The sequence below is a fragment of the Megascapheus bottae genome, chromosome 30 (genome assembly GCF_031878675.1).
Source record: "Megascapheus bottae isolate mThoBot1 chromosome 30, mThoBot2.hap1, whole genome shotgun sequence".
Taxonomy (NCBI): domain Eukaryota; kingdom Metazoa; phylum Chordata; class Mammalia; order Rodentia; family Geomyidae; genus Megascapheus; species Megascapheus bottae.
Genome location: NC_143538.1, coordinates 5,300,922 through 5,324,225, shown reverse-complemented (window position 1 = coordinate 5,324,225; position 23,304 = coordinate 5,300,922). Strand labels below are relative to the sequence as shown.

Genomic DNA, 23,304 nt, shown 5'->3' with positions numbered 1-23,304 from the left:
CAAGTTGCAGGAGCCAGCAGCACCTATTATCTGGGCAGCAAGTCCATAGTGCCATCTAGCGTTTGGAAATAGAAAAAATATATATAAAGTTAGCAATCTGCTAAAATTTCATTGACTTATTCATTCATTTATTCATTCATTTATTCCACAATCTTGTTTTTCATTTTTGCCAGTCCTGGGGCTTGAACTCAGGGCACTGTCCTTGGGCCTTCTCAAGGCTAGTGCTTTACCACTTAAACCATAGCACCACTTCTGGCTTTTTCTGTGTATGTGGTACTGAGGACTTGAACCCATATTCCACAATCTTACATTGATTAATTAGTATTCATCATACACTGAACTTATTGTCCTTTTCCAACGCCGAACTGGGGATTTTTAATCCCCACATATTCCCCTCTCAATTATCCTTCCCTTATAGATGAGTTAACCAAAACAATCATTTCCTGAAGGACACACATTAGATCTTATTTACATGATACATTCCAATATGTACAAAATTGATAATAACTATAACATATACCAAACTCTCTCCTTGCCATTTTATAAATATTAATACCCTTGATCCTTGTAACCTGCTTTGGGCCACGTGCTACTGTTACCTCCATGAAAAATATGAGAAAGCAGATCAGGTGCTGGTAGCTCATTCCTGTAATCCTAGCAACTCAGGAGGTTGAGATCTGAAGGATCATGGTTCAAAGTCAATCCAATCAGAAAAGCTTGAATAAACTCCATCTCCAAACTAGCATAAAGTTGAGCTAAGAGACATGGCTTATGTTGTAGAGCATTAAAGGCTGAGGCTTTGGGTTCAAATTCAATTACCAAGACTGAAAGAAAAATGTGGAGCCTACAGTAGTTAAGTAACATGTTCCAAAAGCAAAGTGGTGAAGGCACGCCTTAACCAAGCAGTCTTTCTCCAGAGCCTGTGTTTCTCATCACAACTCAAGCCTTTCACTGGAGAGGGGTAGAGAGAGGCGCTAACATGCAGTATTACTAGTTGACATTTTAACATGCAGTATTACTAGTTGACATTTTCTTCAGCTTTGAATGGACCCTTTTTGTACTTATCCTCAGGAGTCAGTTGTCATTGGCCTTGTTCTATAATTATTGAAATTTATATAAAAGCTACTGAAGCCAGGCACTGGTGGCTCATGAATGTAATCCTAACTACCCAGGAGGCTGAGATCTGAGAATTGCAGTTTAAAGCCTGGGAAGGGAAGTCTATTAGACTCTTATCTCCAATAAACTACTCAAAAAAGTTGGAAGTGGTGATGTGGCTCAATTGGTAGAGTGCTAGCCTGAAGGACAAAGAGGCTCATAGACAGCGCCCAGGCCCTGAGTTCAACCCTCAGGAACAGAAAAAAAAAATGCTGGGGCATGTCTGTAACTGCAAAGTTCAAACTGTAGTATTGTCATCCCCACTTCCACTCACAAAGCAAACAAGGAAAAACATACTTTTCTAATGAGGAAGTACAAATTGTCTATAAAAACATGGAAGCTCAGAGAAACAAACAGCACTTCTTTTCTCTCATATGCAGAGACTAGGTATAAAATCCACAGGCATAATAAATTATACAGACCTCTAGTATTTACACACAGGAAGAACAAAGGAGGATACTTTCAGGAGAGGAACATAAAGGCACAATGCTTTGTACATTTGATCATACAAAATAATATTCGTCAAAAAGAACTCCAAGAAATGGAGATTTTTTTTCCTTTTTGCTGTTGTGTTGTTTTATTTCCTTTTGGTCTTGTTTGTCTATGTCTTTGGGATTGTAAGGAAGGCACAGAAATAGAAGATAAAGGGTAAAAAGGAATACAACAGTGGTACTCACTGGACACTGTTGAAAATGAACTAAATTTTGTGGGTGGGATGGGAAGCAAAAACTGAGAGGGAAGGGGTGACGTTCAAAAGGAAACGTTCCCTTTGCCTGACTTAGGTAACTGTAACCCCTCTGTTTTTAGCATTTTCAAGTTTAAAAAAAAGCTCATAGAAGAACATTCAACATCTGTAATGATTAAGGAAGTACAACTTGAAGCCACATTCAAATCCTCGCTTAACACTGTCACAACAACTATCCTTAAAAACAATAAAACAGCCAGGCACTGGAGGCTCATGCCAGTAATCTTAGCTACTCAGGAGATTGAGAGCTGAGGATCATGGTTCAATGACAGCCCCAGCAGGAAATAAGGTGAGACTCTGTTCAATTAACCACTGAAAAACTGGAAGTAGAGCTGTGGCTCAAAGTAGTAGAATGCTAGCCTTGGGCAAAAAAATCCCAGGGAAAGTGCTCAGGCTCTGATTTAAAAAAGAGAAAAGAAAAGAGAAAAGGGAAGAAATATAAAACAATAAATGTTATCTAGGACTTAGAGAAGAATTTTTAAACACTGATAATAAGAACTTAAATTAGCACAAACAATGTGAAAATAAGAATGGAGTCTTTTCAAATTAAAAATAGAACTTCCATCTGATCAAGCTATAACACACCAAAGCATATTTATTACAGTAGCATTCATATTTGATCATGTAGAAACAGCCTAGATGCCTAGATGTCATCATTCTTCTCTGATTGGATTATCTTTCAAAATTGTATCACATTTTATAGATTTTTCTAATTTATTTTTCTGACTTCTTATTGTAGAAATTCTATGTTAGATTTCTGGAATAAGTGGGCAAGTGTTTAATAAATATCACCAGAATGTAATATGGAAATGTTTAGCTTAGTGAACTATGACACAATTTCAAAGCTTCATGAATGCTATATTCATGAAGAGACAGTTTTGGTTTTTGTAAGTTTGCTAATAAGAAATCTCTTGCTTGACTCTTCAATGAAATTGAAAATGAAGGCTCTTTACCAAACTTATGCTATGAAGCCAGTATAATCCTCATCCCCAAACCAGACAGAGATTCATCAAAGAAAGAGAACTATAGACCTATTTCTTTGATGAACACCGATGCAAAACTTCTCAACAAAATACTGGCCAAACGTCTACAACAACTCATCAAAAAAATTATACACTATGATCAAACTGGATTCATCACAGGGAGGCAAAGCTGGTTCAACATACGCAAATCAATCAATATAATTCAACACATCAACAGGAGCAAGGACAAAAATCACATGATTTGTCTCAATAGATGCAGAAAAGGCATTTGACAAGATCCAACACCCCTTTATGTTAAAAGCTCTGGAGAAACTAGGAATCCATGGAACATTCCTGAATGTAATAAAGGCTGTGTACGACAAACCCACTGCTAGTATTACACTTAATGGTGAAAAGCTAAAGCCATTCCCTCTAAAAATCAGGAACGAGACAAGGATGCCCACTCTCTTCACTCCTCTTTAACATAGTATTAGAATTCCTAGCCAGTGCAATAAGGCAAGAAGCAAGCATAAAGGGGATCCAAATAGGGAAAGAGGAAGTAAAACTTTCCCTCTTTGCAGATGACATGATTCTGTATTTAAAGAATCCTATAGACTCCACTCCCAAGCTCCTTGAGCTGATTCAAAACTTTGGAAGGGTAGCAGGGTATAAAATTAACCCTCAAAAATCAACCACCTTCCTCTACGCCAACAGTGAGAGGAATGAGGCAACAATCAGGAAAGCAACTCCTTTTGCAATAGCTTCAAAGAAAATAAAGTACCTAGGAATTAACTAAGAATGTAACGGACCTTTTTGATCAAAACTTTAAAACCCTGAAAAAGGAAATTAAAGCAGAACTGAGGAAATGGAAAACCCTCCCATGCTCCTGGATTGGAAGAATCAACATCGTGAAAATGACAATCTTGCCAAGGACTATCTACAAATTCAATGCAATACTCATCAATATCCCAATGTCATTCTTTAAAGAAATAGAACAGGCAATCCAAAAGTTCATATGGAATAATAAAAGACCTCGTATAGAAAAAACAATTCTTAGCAGAAAGAACAGCGCAGGAGGAATTTCAATACCAAACTTTAGACTCTATTACAGAGCTATAATCATCAAAACAGCTTGGTACTGGCACAAGAACAGGCCTGAAGACCAATGGAATAGAACTGAGGACCCAGATATTAAACCACAGACCTATGGCCACCTAATCTTTGACAAGGGAGCCAAAAAAATAGAATGGAAGAAAGACAGCCTCTTCAACAAGCGGTGCTGGCAGAACTGGTTAAGCACCTGCAGAAAACTAAAGTTGGATCCTTCTTTGTCACCCTGCACTAGAATTAACTCCAAATGGATCAAAGACCTCGAGGTAAAAGCTGACACACTGAAAACTTTACAAGAAGGAATAGGAGATACACTAGGCCTCCTTGGCACAGGTCAAAACTTTCTTAATGAGGACCAAGAATCACAACAAATCAGAGAAAGGCTGGATAAGTGAGACTGCATTAAACTGCAGAGCTTTTGCATGGCAAAGGACATAGCTAGTAAATTAATTAGGAAGCCTACAGAATGGGAGAAGATCTTCACCAACCACACAACGGATAAAGGCCTTATATCTAAAATATATGAACAGCTCAAAAAATTGAATCACCCCAAAACTAATCTCCAAAGAAACAACCATCCCATTAAAAGATGGGCCAAAGACTTAAAGAGAGTCTTCTCTGAAGAAGAAACAAAAATGGCCTATAGACACATGAAGAAATGCTCAACATCTCTGGCCATAAAAGAAATGCAAATCAAAACAACTCTAAAGATTCCACCTCACTCCAGTTAGAATGGCTAGGATCAAGAAAACTAGTAACAACAGATGTTGGAGGGGATGTAGCCAGGAGGGACCACTACTACACTGTTGGTGGAAGTGCAAACTCGTTCAACCACTATGGAAAACAGTATGGCAGTTCCTCAAAAGACTAAACATAGAGCTCCCCTATGACCCAGCACTTCCACTACTAGGCATTTACCCAATTGTCCAGAAACAAGGTCAGACTAAATCCACTAGCACAACGATGTTCAATGCAGTACTATTTACCATAGCAAAGATATGGCACCAACCCAGATGCCCCTCAGTTGATGAGTGGATCAACAAGATGTGGTATTTGCACACAATGGAATTCTATGCTGCTGTCAGAAAGAACTACATCGCCCCATTTGTTAGGAAATGGAAAGACTTAGAAAAAAATCATATTAAGTGAAGTAAGCCAGACTCAAATGAACTTAGGCTCAATGGTTTCCCTCATTTGTCATAATCAGTAGAAACCTTGGTCTTGCAATAGAGCAAAACCTAGATACATAAGGCCATATAGTATGATGCTAAATGAAAGGACCTCTAGGATATAGAAACAAAAGCCATATAATGAGTGATTGTTGTCCTTAATGTACTATGTTATCTCTCATCTCTTTTGCTATCCCTTGATTATCTCATATTGTTACCGTATCTTACTTTGTTATCTGATATATTGGATATATTTGTATTTGGTTATTTGAAATTGAATATGGAAGTGGGGAAAACAAGATGAGAGGTGGGGGTGGGCGGGAAGGAAATGGGGACCAAGACCTGAGAAAGGGTATTAATGTACGTGAATTAATGTACCTTCTATCTGGCAAATATAATGTAACCCTTCAATTAATTACAATAAAAAATACATGAAAAAAAGAAATGTCTTGCTTGAAAAGGGCTTGTATGTTTGCTGTTATTTCTATGAGAAGAATATACCTTCATGAAAGTCACCTCTCTCATTTTTAACCCCATTTTCAATTTTCAATAGAATTTATCTTATTTCTATAGCATAAAAAGGTACATCAACCATATTCTTTCTCATTTATGTTCTCCATTTTATCCTACCATCCTCTTTGCCCTGCAGATATAGCTTAATTAATTCTGTAGGTTAGGAGAAATGTAAATTTCTTTAGTTTGGAAGCATACTGTAGAACTCTAGAACATCTCCTGGTAAATAAAAAACCATTAATAGGTGCAGCTAGGATATATATATATATATATGCATATACACACATATGCGGCATGTATATACAAGTGTGTGTGTGTGTGTGTGTGTGTGTGTGTGTGTGTGTGGCTTAACTGCCTGGTAATCCTGTCACTGAATATCTTGGAAACTTGCATTAAAATATTTTCATATTGAATCAAGTTTATATACATGAAAAGCCACATCTAGGAAATGAAATGAGATCATAACCCTGAGATATGGAATCTCCTTGAAGATGTTTTTTTTTAATCAGACATCCAAAATTAAAATATAGACAGGAAGAAGTTAAAACCTTTATATGGTAGAATGAATATGCAGCCATCCTATGCAAACTTTCTTGTCTTTTTGGGGGGGGTAGTAGGGGTGTTGTTGCTGTTGGTTTTGTTTTGTTCTTTTTTAGATAGAGTTTTGCTATTTACTCTAGAGAAGCCTAGAACATTGCAAAGTCCTCCTGCCTCACCCTCTGAAGAGCTGTGATTACAGGTATTTCCCACCACACCCAGCTATTGAGACTCTTTACAGTTTACTTGCTGGCTGCTCTATTTTGACTCTGCAAACAGTGTTTTCATTGGCTGGTCTTGCCCTCCTTTTAAGGAGTGTGCCCAGATCAATTAACTGCATCATCAAGTGTTCTCTGCAGGAGAACATAAAATAGTTCCCAATCCTCACTCCAGGGGTATTTTAGAGGTACTTAATGGCCCAGGGCTATACGGGTAGCCAGATCTGCTCTGTCAATGGATTTACATCATGGGATCCATTGAATCCTACAGGGGCTGAGTGTGTGGTTTAGTGGTAGAGTGCTTGTCTAGCATATGTGAAGCCCTGGGTTCAATTCCTCCATACCACACACAGAAAAAGCCAGAAGTGGCACTGTGGCTCAAGTGGTAGAGTGCTAGTCTTGAGCAAAAAAAGCTCCAGGACAGTGCCCAGGCTCTGAGTTCACACTCCAGATGTCATTATTACCACATGCCGCAGACATCTATTGATAGGTTCCTGTGGAAACATGGAGACCACAATTCCCAGAGACTTGGTAATCACTTTCCATTCAGTGCATGTTCCTTGTTTCCTGTTTGTCCATTGGTCTGTGTGATGAGATGCCTTGAGTGCTCAGTAACTCTTCCTTCCCAGTTACTTCCCTCCATTATTTGAAGCAATGTTTCTATTTTCTGAAAATGTGTGTACTTCAGCTTTTACCATGGCATCCTTTGGAACAGCCAATTGTCATTCCCTTTCTGGTACATGCAACCCCTAGAAACCAGAATCTTGAAGTTGGAAGGGACTAAGTAATCATCCCCTGAGGAAACTGGGATTTGTATGTGTTTATATTAGTATGCTCCCAGAGCGCTCAGACAATTAATTGCAGAAGCAGGATTGACATTTGATACCAGTTTTTAAATATATGCTCTAATTGCTTCAGGATCATTTCCTTTGGAAGTGAAACCCTTTTCTCTTGCCCCAGAGAGGACTGTGGCCTGATCTCCTGTCCCCTCAGTAGTAAGGTTTAGTGTGGCCAGCATGGGGACAGCTAAACCCTATGCTTTTTTTCTTTTTTCTTTTGGTAGGGCTCAAACTCAGGGACTGGGTACTGACACTAATCATTTTTACTCAAGGATAGTGTTTTACCACCTCAGCCACAGCTCCACTTTCAGCTTTCTTGCTGCTTAGAGGTAATACTCTCTCAGACTTTTCTGCCCAGGCTAGCTTTGAATCATGATCCTCAGATCTCAGCCTCATGAGTAGCTAAGGATTGCAGATGTGAACCACCAGCACCAGCCCAAGATTGATCTTTTAAGCATTAATATCTATCTACTTCAAATGGCACCAGCAAGGACTCTTTGCTCCTATCCTGAGGGCTGTCCTGAGTTCACGGAGGCTCACTCAGAAACTCCCTTCCATCTCAAAAAGATAACAAATCCATGTTTCCTTTGCAGAAAGCCAGACAGCAAAAATAAATGGCTAAATCAAAGACTCTGAACAAGATGCTATCAAGTTCTCTTACTTGAGGACTCGTTAATGTTTATCTTGAAAACTAGTACATAACGAGCATGTCTGCTTTGCCAAATTGCAGGGGAGAGATTTTTTTTTCTATGTTCCCAATCTCTTGATGGAATGCCTATAATTCATGTTACATTCTTGGTGAATGCTTATTCAAATAATGAAATCTGTTGTCTGTTCCACATTGTAGAGAGCTCCTCTGGGTAGGTGGGAGTCTATTTTTTAATATGGATATGTGCCACCAGTCTAGGCCCATTACTTTTCAAAGCTTCTTAAACAATACTACTGCAGGCTACACTAGTTTCTTCTCGTTTCTAGTTTCCTGAAGTCTATTTTGAAGTTCAGTCTGCAGTTCCAAATGCATTCACTCAAATGTTCACTTTGCAACTCTTATTCTTCCTTTCATTACACTTAAGGTCTCTGACAAAATATTAGGGAATCAGAAAACTTAGTTTGATAATAGTCCAGGCTGGAATACTTCCACTGATGCTTTTAATATTTGGAGCAGTTTGCTCCTACTATCAAATTGAATGGGATAAGATTCATGTACATGTTACAGATAAAAGGCAATTGAGCTACTCAATTAGGGTCTTCCTTTTTCTGACAGACCTCTACTCACAATTCTGTATGTATGTTTGTGTGTGTGTGTGTGTGTGTGTGTGTGTACGCGCGCGCGTGCATGCAGGTTTCTCTCTGTAATCCAGGCGGTCCTGAAACCTTGGCTTTGTGTCTCAGCATGATTGCTGAGATCACAAGTATGAAGATCCATGCCCATTCTCAATTGTAGGCTCTTTCATTACATTCAGGTACCCGTAAGAGAATAAAAGATATAGTCAGTGAGAATGTAAACTGTTCAACCACTCTGGAAAGCAGTATAGAGATTCCTCAAAAGACTAAACAAAGAACTGCCCTATGGCCTAACAATCTCATTCCTGGGCATTTACCCAAGTGACCACGAGCAAGGCCACACTAAGGCTACCAGCACAACCAGGTTCATTGCAGCATTATTTACTATAGCTAAAATATGGAACCAACCCAGATGCCACTCAGTAGATGTAGGGATCAAGAAAATGTGGTATATATACATAATGGAATTCTTTCATTAAAGATCCATCAGAAAGAATGACATTGCTTTCATTCATAAGTATATGGAAACACTTGGAAAAAAATGAACTAAGCTAAGTAAGCCAGACCCAAAGAAATATAGGCTACATGGTTTCCTTGATTTGTAATAGCTAGAATATGTCTAGGGTATTCTTAACAGAGGACTACAGCAGCTCAAGAGCTATGTGCATATGACCACATAAGATGCTTATTAAAATGAACTCCCAGAAATGGAAACAAGAGGTTTTTTGTTTATTAGTGTACTATTTACAGTTATTTTTCTTTCATTTTCCCTTTGGTTTATTCCCTGATGTCATTTTTTGTTTTTAATTTTTGTACTCTTTGTCTTGTATATAAGTTTATCTGAATTGGGGAAGGGAAAGGTAATCACAGAAACCATCAGATGATATGACAAAGGATGAACCAATGCAGCAGTGATACTATGCTGGACATGAACTTTACAACTTGTGGGGAGAGAGGACTTGGGGAGGAAAGTGGGAGAAAATGAGGGTGGGGGAAATACTGTTTAAAAAGAAATGCATACATTATCTTACTTATCTAACTGTAACCCCGCGGTACATCACCTTTACAATATTTTTTTTAAAAAAAGATACAGTCAGATTCCTTCATGTAAGGATAAAGGCTTTGTCCCCCATAATTTTGAAAAGCCATTTTGGAAAGAAACTGACAACACATTGTGCATTCATATATGCATTATCAACATTATTTTTAGACATCTATGATTTAGGTTGTGGATAGATTTGGTATAAAAATACCTTTAAAATGGTGTTCAGAGCCAGGTATTGGGGGCTTATGCCTATAAATCGTAGCTACTAAGGAGACTAAGATCCCAGGAGACTAAGATCTGAGGATTGCAGTTCAAAGTCAGCTGGGATAGAAAAGTCCGTGAGAATCCTACCTCCAATTAACCACCAGAAAACTAGAAGTGGAGAAGTGGTAGAGTGCCAGCCTTGTGACTGAAAAGCTAAGAAAGAATGTGAGGCCCTGAGTTCAGGCCAGTAAGCTGCCTGTGCATCTTTGCCCCCATCTACCTAAAGCTTTTTTTCTTGAATCTTCAGAGTTATATACATTTTGTTACATTTTAACAACTTAATGTACAAAGGGATTACAATTTAACAATTGAATCCGTGTGTAGAGAGAATCTCCATTAGACCCCTTGCATCATTTTCTTCTTCTCACCCACCATATTTCCCACTTCCTTTTTTCCTGTACTAGTATTGTAAATTGTGTTCTTGTTAGAATCGTGATACACTGCACTTTTTTTTTTTAAATAGTGCTGAAGGATTGAACCTAGGCTCTTTCTAAAACCAGCCTTAGTTGTATCAACCCATTTCATTTCCACATGTCCATCTAGGCAATGTACTTTGATCAGATTGGTCCCTCTCACACTTCTCTACCCCTATATCAAGAAGCTTCAGGGTCATTTTCTTATGCCTATGTAAACTTTGACTTTACCCTTTTCCTTCTCCCTTCATCCCCATTTCCAACCTCCCAGACTGGACATATTTCATATTTCCAGTCATTATCGCAGGCTGCTTGATCAAAGGGGCTTCATTCATCACGGTGTTTCGCATATGCGTGTAGAATATTTTAATCAAATAGACTCCCCTCCTTACTGCCATTTCCCTCTCTCCACTAATTCTCTATTAACCAACAGCTATCAGTAAATTTCATCTTCACAGATGTATTTCAGTATTGTCCAACTTTTCCTCCCCATACTTAATCCCCTACTGTGGTAATTACAAACACTCAACTTCTACTAGAGTTACAACCTCAGTTAACCTAACATTCCGTCTACGCTATGTTTCCCTTAACCAATGGATTACTGAGATGTGTGGTGTTTCATTCCCGGGTGTCTGGAGATGATGTTCTGGTGGGTTTATAGTTTAATTCTATCTGGATCCTGTAAAGAATTAAAAATTAAAGAAAACATTAAGAATTTTTTTTTTTAAAGTTGGGCTCACGCCGGTCGTGGTAGCGATGCCTGTTCGAAGGCAGCTGGGCCAGAGGAAGTCCCTGAAGAGTCTTAAATCCAATTCACCACCGCGAAGCCGAAAGCAGAGCTGTGGCTCAAGTGGTCGCGCGCCGGGCCGGTGGGGAAAAGCTAAGGGGCAGTGCCACACACAAGTATGGCGACTCGCTCCGTGGTTCCTGGAGGCCGGGGGAAGCCTCCGGAGTGGAGATGGCTTCCCCCGGGGAAGTCAGACCTGCCACCCACCAGCCCAGCAGCCGACCCGGGAGAGCTTGGAAGAGAGACCGGCTACCCGGCGAGTCTGGCTGCCTCGCTTGCGAGCGTGCGTGCATGCGTACGTGGGGGGAAATCCCGCCTCCCAGCACCTCCGATTGGTCCTTGGACACAGAGGCTGAGCTCCCAGAAAGGAAGATGAGAGGTTTAGAAGGAAGCAGGAAAGCTGGGAGGAGCGAAGGAGGGATCCTGTTTCCTATTGGGTGGACTTGGGGAGCAGCCTCATTGTGATTGGTTGAACAGCAGTTTCCCCCTCCCCTCCCTCAAGTCAGCCAGCCCCTAAGGCCCAGAGAGGCACCGGGATCGCTGGCGGCGGCTGGAGCCGGCAGCGGCTGGAGTCTGTTCCCGCACGCTGGCGGGGCGAGGCTGCGGGGCCGCTGCGCGTCGGGTGCTGGAGTCTAAGCCGCCGGGATTGCGGGCGGGGAGGAGGTGAGGGGTGCGGGCCCCGGAGCTGGGGGCTGCGGAGCGGGGGGCGGTGGGCGTTGGCGCGGCGGCGGGCCCGGGGCCTGCGCGGCCCGCCCGAGGCGCCGTCTCGCTTGTCTGTGTCTCCCACGGCGAAGTGATTCTTGTTGGGGGCTGTCTCCGCAGCGGTGACTGTTCGGAGGGAGGGTAGGGGGGAGGATTTGTTTCCCGCCCGGCGCGGGGATCCAGGGCAGGGTCGATCGGCAGGTGCAGAGCTGGTGTCATTTGTGGTTGAAGTGCTGGGCGGCCGGCTTTCCAGACGCGCTTGTGGAGGTCCCTCTGGGGATGTCAGGGAAGGGGGTCACATTGTGCTTCGGTCTCCGGGGACCGTCCAGTCGCCAGGGCTCATCGCTGTGTTGGCAAAAAAAAAAAAAAAAAAAAAAACCGGGCGAATCTTCATCTCTTGAAAGGGGCTTTTCCTTTTTTTTTCCCCCTCCTCTTTTTTTGCTCGCTCTCATCTTTTCCTGTATTCTGCTCTTCTCACTCCCCTCCCCCAGCCCTCCACTCCACTTCTCTCCCCCCCCACCCTCCTGCATCAAACCGTGCAGGAGGGTCTGTGGGGAAAAAAAAAATGTTTTAAAAAGCTATGGACCTTTAACATTTTTGTTTTACTTGCAGGCCCTTAACGAAGAGGACGCTAAACGAAAATGCCCTCTGAGTCGTTCTGTCTGGCTGCCCAGGCTCGACTTGACTCCAAATGGTTGAAAACAGATATACAGGTGGGGTTTGCGGTTTTTTTTGTTTTTTTTTTCCTTTGTGTATTCCTACCTCCATATTTGTTTAGTTAGGGCTATTCTCCCCCCTCATCTCCCCCCCGAGATTTATAAGCGGATGCAAATTCGATTTTGCAATATTAGAGAAGCAGGTTTACTTTTCTTTTCTTTGGGTGGTGTGGGGGGGGGGAGTAACTGTCCTGATCTTGAGGTTTGAACTCAGAGCCTGGGAGTTGTCCTTGATCTTTATTGCTTAAGGCTAGTGTTCTACCACCTGAGCCAATGTACCACTTCTGGCTTTTTGTTTGCTTGGGTTGTTTGTTTGTTGTAGTTTATTGGAGAAAAGAGTCTCCGGGACTTTCTGGAGACTGGCTTTGAACTGCAACACTCAGATCTCAGCCTCCTAAACTGCTAGAATTAGACTTAGGTGCCAGCAGGTTTATTTCTTTTAAAGTCAAGTATACCAGTGATGCTAGGTCCCTTTTTGTAGATTGCCTTGCATTCTAAGTTATTTTTAAATATATGAAACTTGCAATCTAGTTATGCAAAATGTTTCATCTTTTCTATGATAAGTGTGTATCCCTCATAAAGGTGACTAAGTAACTATTGTTTGTTTCTTGTTTACTTTTTTGTTCTTTTTCGGTACTGTGGTTTGAACCCAGGGTCTTGAGGTTGCTGAGATTGTTAGGCATACATTATGCCGTTTGAGCCACACCTCCAGCCTTGTCTTACAGATAGTTTTTGAGATGATCTGCCAACCATGCTTGAGGTGATTATGATGTGCTTATGTGCTTGAAGTGCTTATGATGCTTGAAGTGTTTATGATGAGTGCTTGTGTTTGTTTCTGGAGAGATGACTTAGCTCAGTTGAACTGTTGGGAGATTGTCTCTATCATGTCTGTCTGTCTATCTACTATCTATCTCATCCATCTACTCTATCTATACTATGTGCCAGTTCTGGGGCTTGAACTCAGGACCTGAGCATTGTCCTTAGCTTTTTCACATAAGGCTGGTGCTCTACCCCTGGAGTCACACCTTGACTCTGTCAGCTTTTTTCAGGTTAACTGAATATAACAGTCACACAGACTGCTTTCTTGTCCAGGCTGGCTTCAAACTCTGATCCTCAGATCCTCAGATTTCAGCCCCTTGAGTAGCTAGGATTACATACATGAACCACTGGTGGCTGGCTTATTTTTGTGACAGATGTTAAGAAGATTGCTTAGATTTTTTTACATCAGGAACATGAGTAAATGTTTTAGACTCAAATGTTTTATAAGATAATTGCAAGTTCTTCAGGAAATGATCAAATAAAAATGAGTTATATTTTTCTGTATGACTTTTGTCTCTAAGCTAGTTTCATATGTGAAAGGCTTTGGAAAACTGCTTTTGGAATTCCATATTACTAGGGAAAAGGAGTGTCTGAAATATTTTGTAGAATGTATGTGTTTAAATATTTGTGAAATAATCTACCTTTTATAATAGTCTTACGTAGTTCTTCAGGAGTCTGTGGAATAGTTGATCAGAGATATGTTATTGTCAGATGCTATTACCTCCTAATTATACTTTGATTTTTAAAATAGGTGTTAAGTGCCAGTAGTTATAAGAGCCAAGTGTTGTTTATCTGTCACTGATTTTATCTTTTCTACAAGAGTAAGAGATGAGTAATTATTTCTGAAATCTTGAAATGCAAGCAAACTTTTTTAGACTTTTTTGTTGTTGTTGTGCTGGTCCCTGGTACTTGAATTCAAGACCTGGGCACTTTCTTTGAGTTTTTTTGCTCAAGACTAGCACTCTGCTACTTGAGCCACAGTTCTACTTCTGGCTTTTTGATGTCTAATTGGAGATGAGTCTCGTGCTTGTACGATGATCCTCAGATCCCAGCCTCTTGAGTAGCTAGGATTACAGGAATGAGCTGCTACCTTCTGGCTTGACTTATTTTTATATTGATATCTATATTTTAGTGAACTTGTTTGTTGAAGTTTTTATCAGTATTCAATAAGGAATAATTGTTAATAGGTCTTCTAGTGTCTTGATCTAAAACCAGTTTAATCATGAACTTACTATCTCTGATAAAACATCATAGAACCCTTGCTTTTTTAAAGACTTATTTGTGATACCAATATTTGATTCTTCTTAGACGTTTTAGTTATGATTCAGAAGTCTTCCAAATGATAAAGAAACTAGATTATGAATATAGTAGGTATACCAGAGGAAAATATGTTACAAATAATTGCAGTTATTTAGTATGGGAAAACAAAAGATTTATTTTATATAGTTTCTCCAACCTTGCTTTTTGAATGTGTGAAATGAATGTTGTTTTATCCTACAGAATTAGATGTCGTTTTTTAGTCTTTGGGTTTTTGCAGACACACATTACAGCAACTAACCTTGTGCTGATAGGTTTTACTCTTATCTTGTTAAGTTAGGTCTCCTGGAGTATTGTATTGGAAACAGAAATGACATCTGCTAAATAAACATGTGACAAATGTGTGAATACATAGAAAGATATGAGTGTGTGTGTGTCTAGTGTAAGTGTATATGCATATGTATATGTTCTTTATGTAAAGACCCATTAAGTCTAGGATCCTGCAACTAAGTTCTAGTGGAGTGCCTATTGTATTCTAGACATCTCTTACTTTGTAGTATACATTCTGTCTCAATCTTCAACACTTTTTTTTTCTAATTTCTATGTGGATCAGCATGTTTTCCTCCACTATTTTGAATGCAATGAAACAGAGCTAAAGAGTTGTTAGCCACAAGACTATTTTTATTCATAGAGCAAAAGCACCACCTGATATGGTTGGATCCAAAAGTTCAGTTAAAGAAGGGGAACTATAAAAAAAGTAGTACATAATGCCTTAAAATCTTTTTATTCATAAAACTTATTTATTCACCAATCTTGGGGCAAGTGGAAGGGTGTGTCTTTGAGCATGGATCCAAAACGGGAGTTACCCTAATCTTTCTTGCATAAGCTAAGCTCAGATGAATTTCTTACAGTTTCTATTTTCGGGTTCTTTGAAGTGGCCTATGAAATCAGATAGGCACAAAGCAATATTTTTAACATTTTATTTTGAAATAATAGATTCACAGGAAGTTGGCAAAGAAAGTAGAAAGTTCATGGTGTACTCTTTGACCAGCCCCCAGAATGGTTGTATTTTAACTTTGATAGAATATAAAGACCAATCAGTTGATATCAGAATGGCACAACCACCACCAAGAGTTACAAAACTGTTTCATCACTGAAACATCTCCCTGGTGTTTCCCTCTTCATTCACACACACTGCCTCCTCATTAGTATGTAACCCTGGCAACTCTGATGTGTTCTCCATCCCTACACTTTTGTTACTGTGAGAGGATTGATCATATGGTTGGCAACCTTGTGAGTTTAGCTTTGTTTGCTCATCATCATGTCTTCAAGGTCCCTTTGAACTCCTTGAGTATATCAGTAGTCATACTTTTTGAGAACCATTTATTTGCCTTATTTATTTATTTTCCTAATTACCAATTTAAAATGATTAAGCATGAAAGTAAGCTTTTAAAATTGGCTCCTTAGTTTTACAAATATAAGTAGATTTCAAAGGTTTAAGCATGAACATTTGGTAAATTGTCTTGAGTGGACTGGATAATGTTGAAATAAAATGTGAGAAACTTGAATTTAGGATTAGATTCTAAAATGTGCTATTCCCGTATGCAGGTATAGAATTTTTGTTGTTGTTGTTGTTTGTAAAAATTCCATGATTAAAGGTTTGGAATTACTATCTGTGACACTTTGTAAGGTTAGTTCAGAACATTATGTGGCATTATTAATTTGGATGTCCCTGTTCTGATATTAAAAATATCTTCAGATGAAACTTGACTCTGCCTTTTCAGTTTAAGAAGCAAACCCAAAGACAGAAACCTTTACTGTGCTTGCTCAGTAATCATATCTCTTCAGCTGAAGCCATTTTTTCAGCACCAAACTTTGCAGCACGGGAAATAAGAGCAATTGATAGCTTTGTGTAACTTTTATCATGCCATAATCGAATCGATAGTGAAATAGTGATGGCTAGACATGTTTGTTCAGACCTGTAATCCTAGCTACTTGAGAGGCAGAGATGGAGTCATCAAGGTTCAAGGCCAGCCTAGGCAAAAAGTTGATAAGATTCCATTTCAACTAATGGCTGAGCACACTGGCACGTACCTTGTCACTCTAAGCTGCATGAGAAGTACACTGGCTGGATACAGCTGTGCCCGCCTGTCATCCTTGCATCAAAGGGATGCACACATAGGAGGCTCCCAGTCCAGGTTGGCCTGGTGAAAAGCCAGATCCTATCTTAAAAATAAACAACACTAAAAGGACCTGGCATAGTGATTCAAGAGATAAAGTACCTGTTTAGCAAGCTTGAGGTCCTGAGTCCAAACCCCAATATTCTGCTCCCTAAAAGACAATGTTTTCCAATTCAGAATTAGCACTTTCTAGCTGTCCATTTACAATATTGTAATTTTATAGTCCTCTCTGTAGTGGATATTCTTTCTATATATCCTATTTCTTCTTTCTGATTTCCACCATTGTACTTTAATTAGTTTTCAGTTCGTTTTTCTCTTGGTAGTGTTGGGGTTTAAACTTGATAGACCAGAGTTGTTCTACTTGAGACACACCCTGAATACTTCTTTGCTTTAAATATTTCAGGTAGGATATTATGTTTTTGTATAGAGCTGACCTTATGCCTCTTTTTTCCTATTTATGTCCTCCTGTGTATTTGGAATCACAGACATGTACCACACACTTGCTAGCTGATTAAAGATAGTCTTGCCTGGGCTAACCTTGAACTGCTATCCTTGCATCAAAGGGAATTTTAAGTGTCCTTGAGTGTGTATTCATTTCTTCAATTGAGAGCCTCTAGTTTTCCCTTCTTAAAAACATTTTGCCCCAGGCAAATACCTGAGACCCTCTTTACACCAATAGCTCCTCACAGTTGTGTGTGTCTGCCATCTTAGCTACACAGAAACTGTGATCGGGAGCATGATGGCTCTGGGAGATTTCAGGCAAGACTCCATCTCATTGGATGAAACTGGGGGTCACTCCAGTTAAGGTAGAAAACATAAAATTAGGAGGATTATGGTCCAGGTATCAGAGGCAAGGAATGCCAGATCCTATCCAAAAGTTTACTAAGTAAAAAGAGCTGGAGGCAAGATTCAGCAGTAGGGCACATGCTTAGTAAGTGTAAGCCCTTGAGTTCAGTCCCCAGTACCACTGGGTACTGGATCATACCTATCTTCCTAGCTACTCAGGACATAAGATGATTTCTGGCTGTTCATGTCTTCTCTTTGGTTTGGAATAGCCTTGCAGAGTTGAGTCAACCTTGTTTGTCTTTTTCAAAGAACTTTTAGCTTTTGGTGTTTGGAAAACCCCTAATAATAGTTACAAGGGGAAGGAAGTGAATTTTGCATCAGATTTCAACAACAATGCTTTATTTATGTGGAAGAAAACTGAATTACATACTTCATGCATCCAAGAAAAGGAAAATAGTTAAGGAAGTTGTGTTCCAACCAAAGAGACTTTTCAGGGGAAAAACAAAACTCATCATGAGTAATAACTTAGGAGATATTGTTACCTTTCTGAGGAATCGAGTAGAGAAAGATACTTGGGCAGCTGAATGGCTATCAATCACATAGGGCTAAGACTATCATTAAACATAAAGTTAAACCTAAGTTTAGACTACAGTTGGTTGCTGGTGGATCATGCCTGTAATCCTAGCTTCTCAGGAGGCTGAGATATGAGGATCCATGTTGAAAGCCGCTCCATGCAGGAAAGTCTGTGAGACTCATCTCCAACTAGCCACCAGAAAATGGGAAATGGAGCTATGGCTGAAGTGAAAGAGCACTATCCTTGAACAAAAAGGAGCTCAGAGACAGCGCCAAGCTCAGATCTCAAGCCCCAGAACTGTCAAAAAAAAAAAAAAAGTTAGATTCCACAAGTGCTTAAAGGGTCAGAACATAAAGTGTCATTGAATTATACTCAGGCCTTGTTAATTATCAGTATTAGGATTATCATCAGTAAGACCAATTAAAAAGTTTGATTTTTTTTCCCTTTACAATATATTCTCCTAATGTGTGGTTCAGAAGAGGCTTCTTTTTGATAAATAGAGATTCTTTGCTTGTTGACTACTTTTTGGTTTGCTTTTTTTGAGTGTGTACTGGTACTTGATCTTTAATTGGTGCGGCCTCGGCACTCTCCCTGAGATTCCTTTATTCAAGTCTAGCACTCTCCCCTTGAGTCACAGCTCCACTTCTGGCTTCTGCTATTTCGAGATAAGAGTCTCAATAACTTTCCTGACTGAGCTGATTTCAAACCTTGATCCTCAGATCTCAACCTCCTGAGTAAGATTATAAGCCTGAGCCATGGTGCCTAGCTAGATTTGCCTTTTTATGATATAATTTTCATAATCTTGCTTCCCTCCATGTCCTCTCAATGTCATTGTGCAGGTAGTTACTGGTATTCATTTTTAGTTGTTTTTTTTTTCTTGTATATTTCATAAAAGGAGGCACAGAGAATAGCAAATAGCCAAGCAGTTTGCACACACACACAATCAATACTGGGGGTCTGGGAATATAGCAGTTACCCTACTTCAGATTATATCTCAGAATCATAGTAATAAAAACAGGATAGTACTTGTAAAAGCAACAGATGCGTGGACCAATGGAGGGGAATAAAACATCCAGAGGTAAATGCATATATCCATAGCTGTCTGATTTTCCACAAAGGTTAAAAAAAATCCTATTTTGAAGACATACATTGATAAAAAGATCATCTCTTTTTATAAGTAGTGCTGGGAAAACTGGATACCCACATTCAGATAACTGACACTAAATCACTATCTCTGATCCTACATAAGAATAATTTGAACATGGATCAAATACCTTGGTGAGACTTTTTTGAAACTGCTCTAAGACAACATGGAAAAAACCTTCAAGATGAAAGCAGAGGCAAGTAGGTTTTACTTGGATTCTAATAGAAATAGTTCCTGTACCACAAAGGGAATAATAGAGACAGCTTACTGAATAGGAAATAAGCTTTGCCAGCAATGGTCTGACACAACATTAATTTTCAGAATATGTAAACAATGAAAACGTTAAACACCAAGAAAATCAATAATCTAATAAACAATGGGCAAATGAATGGGACAGATACTTTTCCTATGAAGAAAGACAAATAGTTAAAAAAAATTGTCATCTTTAGCGATTAAGGAAATGGAAATAAAAATTGAATTAAGCTAGGCACTGGTAGTGCATGCCTATAATCCTAGATATTCAGGAGGCTCAGATCTGAGGATCATAGTTTGAAGCCAGCCTAGGCAGGAAAGTCTGTGAGACTCTTAGGGCCAATTAACCTCCCCCAAAAAGGCTCCAAAGTAGAGCTATGACTCAAGTAGTAGAGCTAGCCTAGAGAAGAAAAGCTCAGGGATAGAACCCATGCTTCAAGGTCAAGCCCCAGGATGGACAGAAAATGAAAACAAAACTAAATTGAGTTGAACATGACAATTCCTCTTATCCTAGCTTCTTTGGAGGCAAGAAGCAGGAAAACTGAAGTTTGAAGCTGGCCTTTGTGAAAAGTTAAATTTTTTTTTGCTTTATAAAAAGTTAAAATTTTTTTTTGCTTTACAAATAAGCTGGGTCTGGTGGTTCATGCCAGTATTCTCAGCTACCTGGCAGGTGATGGTAGAAGGGTCATAGTCCAAGACTGATTCCTGGCAATATCCTTTCAGATAGGGAGGCCCAATCTGGAAGATAAACTACAGCAAAGAGATTGGGGGTGTTACTGAAGTGGCAGAGTGCTTCCCTAGTGAACAAAAACATCTGCCTTGAGATTTGCCCACTTTGGTCATTGTGAAAGAAAAAAAGAAACCCTTACATACTTGGGTTGGAATATAAATTAATCCACCACTATGGAAAGATGTATGGAGGTTCCACAAAACACTAAAAATCTAAAAGTAAAACTACAATAGGATCTAGCTATACTAATCCTGGGTATATGTCTAAAGGAATCAAAGGCAACATTCAGTAGTTACTGCACAACCATGTGTCATTGTACTAGTCACAAAAGCCTAGTCATCTACTCAGGCTTGTGACTATCCATAGATGAATGGAAGAAAGTGTGTGAATGTGAGCTTGGTTATATATACCTATATTATTTATACACACATATAGTATTAGCTTTGAGGAAGATCTCAAGTCATGTCATTGACATGAAAATGGGTGAAAGTGGAAGTCATTATAATAAGGAAAATAAGCCTGAAAAACAAGTATTGTGTGTTATGTGTCATGTGGAATCTTAGAAGACAGGGAGAGCTCTCATCTGGTGTTACTCAGGAAGCTGAGATCTGGAAGAGGACAAGTTCTAGACCAGAAAATTTTGCTATGCTCTCATCTCCAAATAACCAGCCCCAAACACCCCCAAACAGGCCTGAAGGAGTGGTTTAAGTAGTAGAGTTTTGCCCAGAAATGAGAAGCCCTGAGTTCTAATCTCTGTACTCCCCCTTGCCTCCCAACTGTGTATACAATGTTACTCACTTTACCCTTTTTACCTTTCTGTGTTGGATGACCTTCGTTGAATGTTATTTATTTTTGAATAAATCTTTGGATGAATAGTTACTGAATAATTGAATAAAACAAGAGGAAGCAGGAATTTTCCTCATGTCTTCCTTTGAGAGTTCAAATGTAAGTATGAGCACTCTCTGAGTTTATCTATTTGTCATTGCCAGCTTGCATTCACGAGAGATGGGCTCTGTGGCCTGTGGAATGAAATGGTTAAAGATGGAGAAATTGTGTATACTGGGACAGAATTAGCCCAAAACGGAGAGCTCCCTCCTAGAAAAGGTAAGCACTTTTAAACTAGTATTTTTTTTAATAGAAATTTTGTGAAATGCTATACAAATAGGACTTTTGAGCAGTACAGTTCTCTGAAGTTTTGTATTTTGTTTAGTGATGGTTGTCTAAGATGTTACTTGATATTCCACATTGCCCAGATTTCATTGCTTATGCGCACTGATGCATTTTCATTATAAAATCAGCCCCTTGCATTTGTAGTGGTCCATTTTCTACCTAGTGTACAGCTTAAAGGAAGTTATTACTTTCCTCCTTTAAGTTTTGAAGCAGATCTTGTTTTGCCTTTTTTTATTTTTATTTTTTGACACATAGTCTTTTTATGTAGCTCAGGCTAGCTTGGAATTCACTATGTAGACTATCCTGACCTTGAATTCATGATCTTTGTCCCTTTACCTCCCAAGTGCTAGATTTATAGACATGTGCTAAGTATTGATTATTGTTATGTGAAAGCGTGCTGGCTTCTGGGTGCTAGGCACCATGGCTCATGCCTATACTCTTTGATTGAAGCCAGCCTGAAGCAGGGAAGTCTGTGATACTTTATCTCCATTTAACTACCAAGAGAGCCAGGAACAGAGCTGTGGCTTAGGTGATACACCCCAGTATTGGTACACACACGAAAAAGGAAATATATACAATACACAAGAAAAAGTATTAATGTATCTCTTTGGTTACAATGTCTAGCAAAGTGAATTGTTTTTTCCTTTTGTATTTATGTGGCAGTTTGTGTATAAATACAGAATAGCAGAGATGAATACAGTTAGTGATTGTGAGACCCTCCCCAACCACTGTGGGGGTCTGTTCATTACAGGGTTCCACAGTTTTTTGTGTCCATTCTATGAATTCAAAAGTATGGATATGCAGTTATTTATTTATGTACTTATTCAATTAATGCTGGTACTAAGTCTTGAACTCAAGGCCAAGGCACTATCCAGCTTTTTTGCTCAAGTTTTTGATTTGCAATTTGAGGCACACCTCCACATCCAGTGTTTGGTAGATAATTGGAGATAAAAGACTTTCTTCCAAGTGCTGGTGGTTCATGCCTGTAATCCTGACTACTCAAGAGGCTGAGATCTGAGGATTGTAATTCAAAGCCAGCTCAGACAGAAAAGTCCATGAGACTCTTATATCCATTTAATCACTGATGCTGTGGCTCAAGTGATAGAGCACTAGCCTAGAGCCAAAAGCACTCAGAGACAGTGCCCAGGCCCAGAATTCTAGCCCCAAGACTGGGTCCAAACCTAAAAGTCTCTCAGACTTTGCTCCCTATCCTGGCTTCAATACAGTCTTCAGATCTCAGCCTCCTGAGTAAGCAGGGTTATAGGTGTGAGCCAATTATACTCAGCAGCCTTTTATAAATTACATTTGATAAATGCTTCTTGGTCTTTGTTCTTTTAAAAATCATGTGACTAGAAAACAAAAGACATTGTTAATTATTTTTTGACATTCAGTTAAAAGTTTCTATTGGGTGTATGTGTGTGTGTAGGCACACACTCACTGGTACCAGGGATTGAATTCAGAGGCTTTCGCTTAGCTTTGTAGCTCACAGCCAGCTTTCTACCACTTGACTCATGCCTTCAGTCCAACTATTTTGCCAGTTAATCAGTGGTAGCATATGGAGAACTTTTCTTCCTAGGCTTCTGTGAACCATGATCTTCAGATCTCATCCTCCTGAGTAGTTAGGATTACAGATGTGAGCCCCTGGTGTCCAGAAAAGTTTCTATTTTAAGTGTGACATAATAGGTATTTTTTATTATTAGAAAATGCTTTTTAATAATAGGTTCATTCATGTGTAGTGCTTGGGTTTGAACTCAGGGGCTTTAGTTCTGGAACTCAGTTGAGCCCAGCCCTGGACCCCTTTTGTTTTAGGTGTATTTTAACAGAGTCAAAAATTTTTGACTCAAACCTTGACCTTCTTATCTCCATCTCTTGATCTTTTTACCTTAGTTTCCCTTGCAGCTGGGATTATAGGCTTATACTATCACACCTGCCT

At 39.5% G+C, this 23,304-nt stretch overlaps 1 protein-coding gene across 1 annotated transcript in view; it reads left to right on the top strand.

The window, feature by feature from the left end:
- The first annotated feature begins 11,578 nt into the window (after positions 1-11,578).
- Positions 11,579-23,304, top strand: part of Herc2 (HECT and RLD domain containing E3 ubiquitin protein ligase 2) — a 122,917-nt gene continuing 111,191 nt past the window's right edge. Inside the window, exons 1-3 of the mRNA XM_090321759.1 lie at positions 11,579-11,704; positions 12,356-12,456; positions 21,191-21,305. Of these exons, the coding sequence (XP_090177885.1) occupies positions 12,385-12,456; positions 21,191-21,305 (187 nt within the window). The 5' untranslated portion in view covers positions 11,579-11,704; positions 12,356-12,384. The remainder of the gene's footprint in view (positions 11,705-12,355; positions 12,457-21,190; positions 21,306-23,304) is intronic.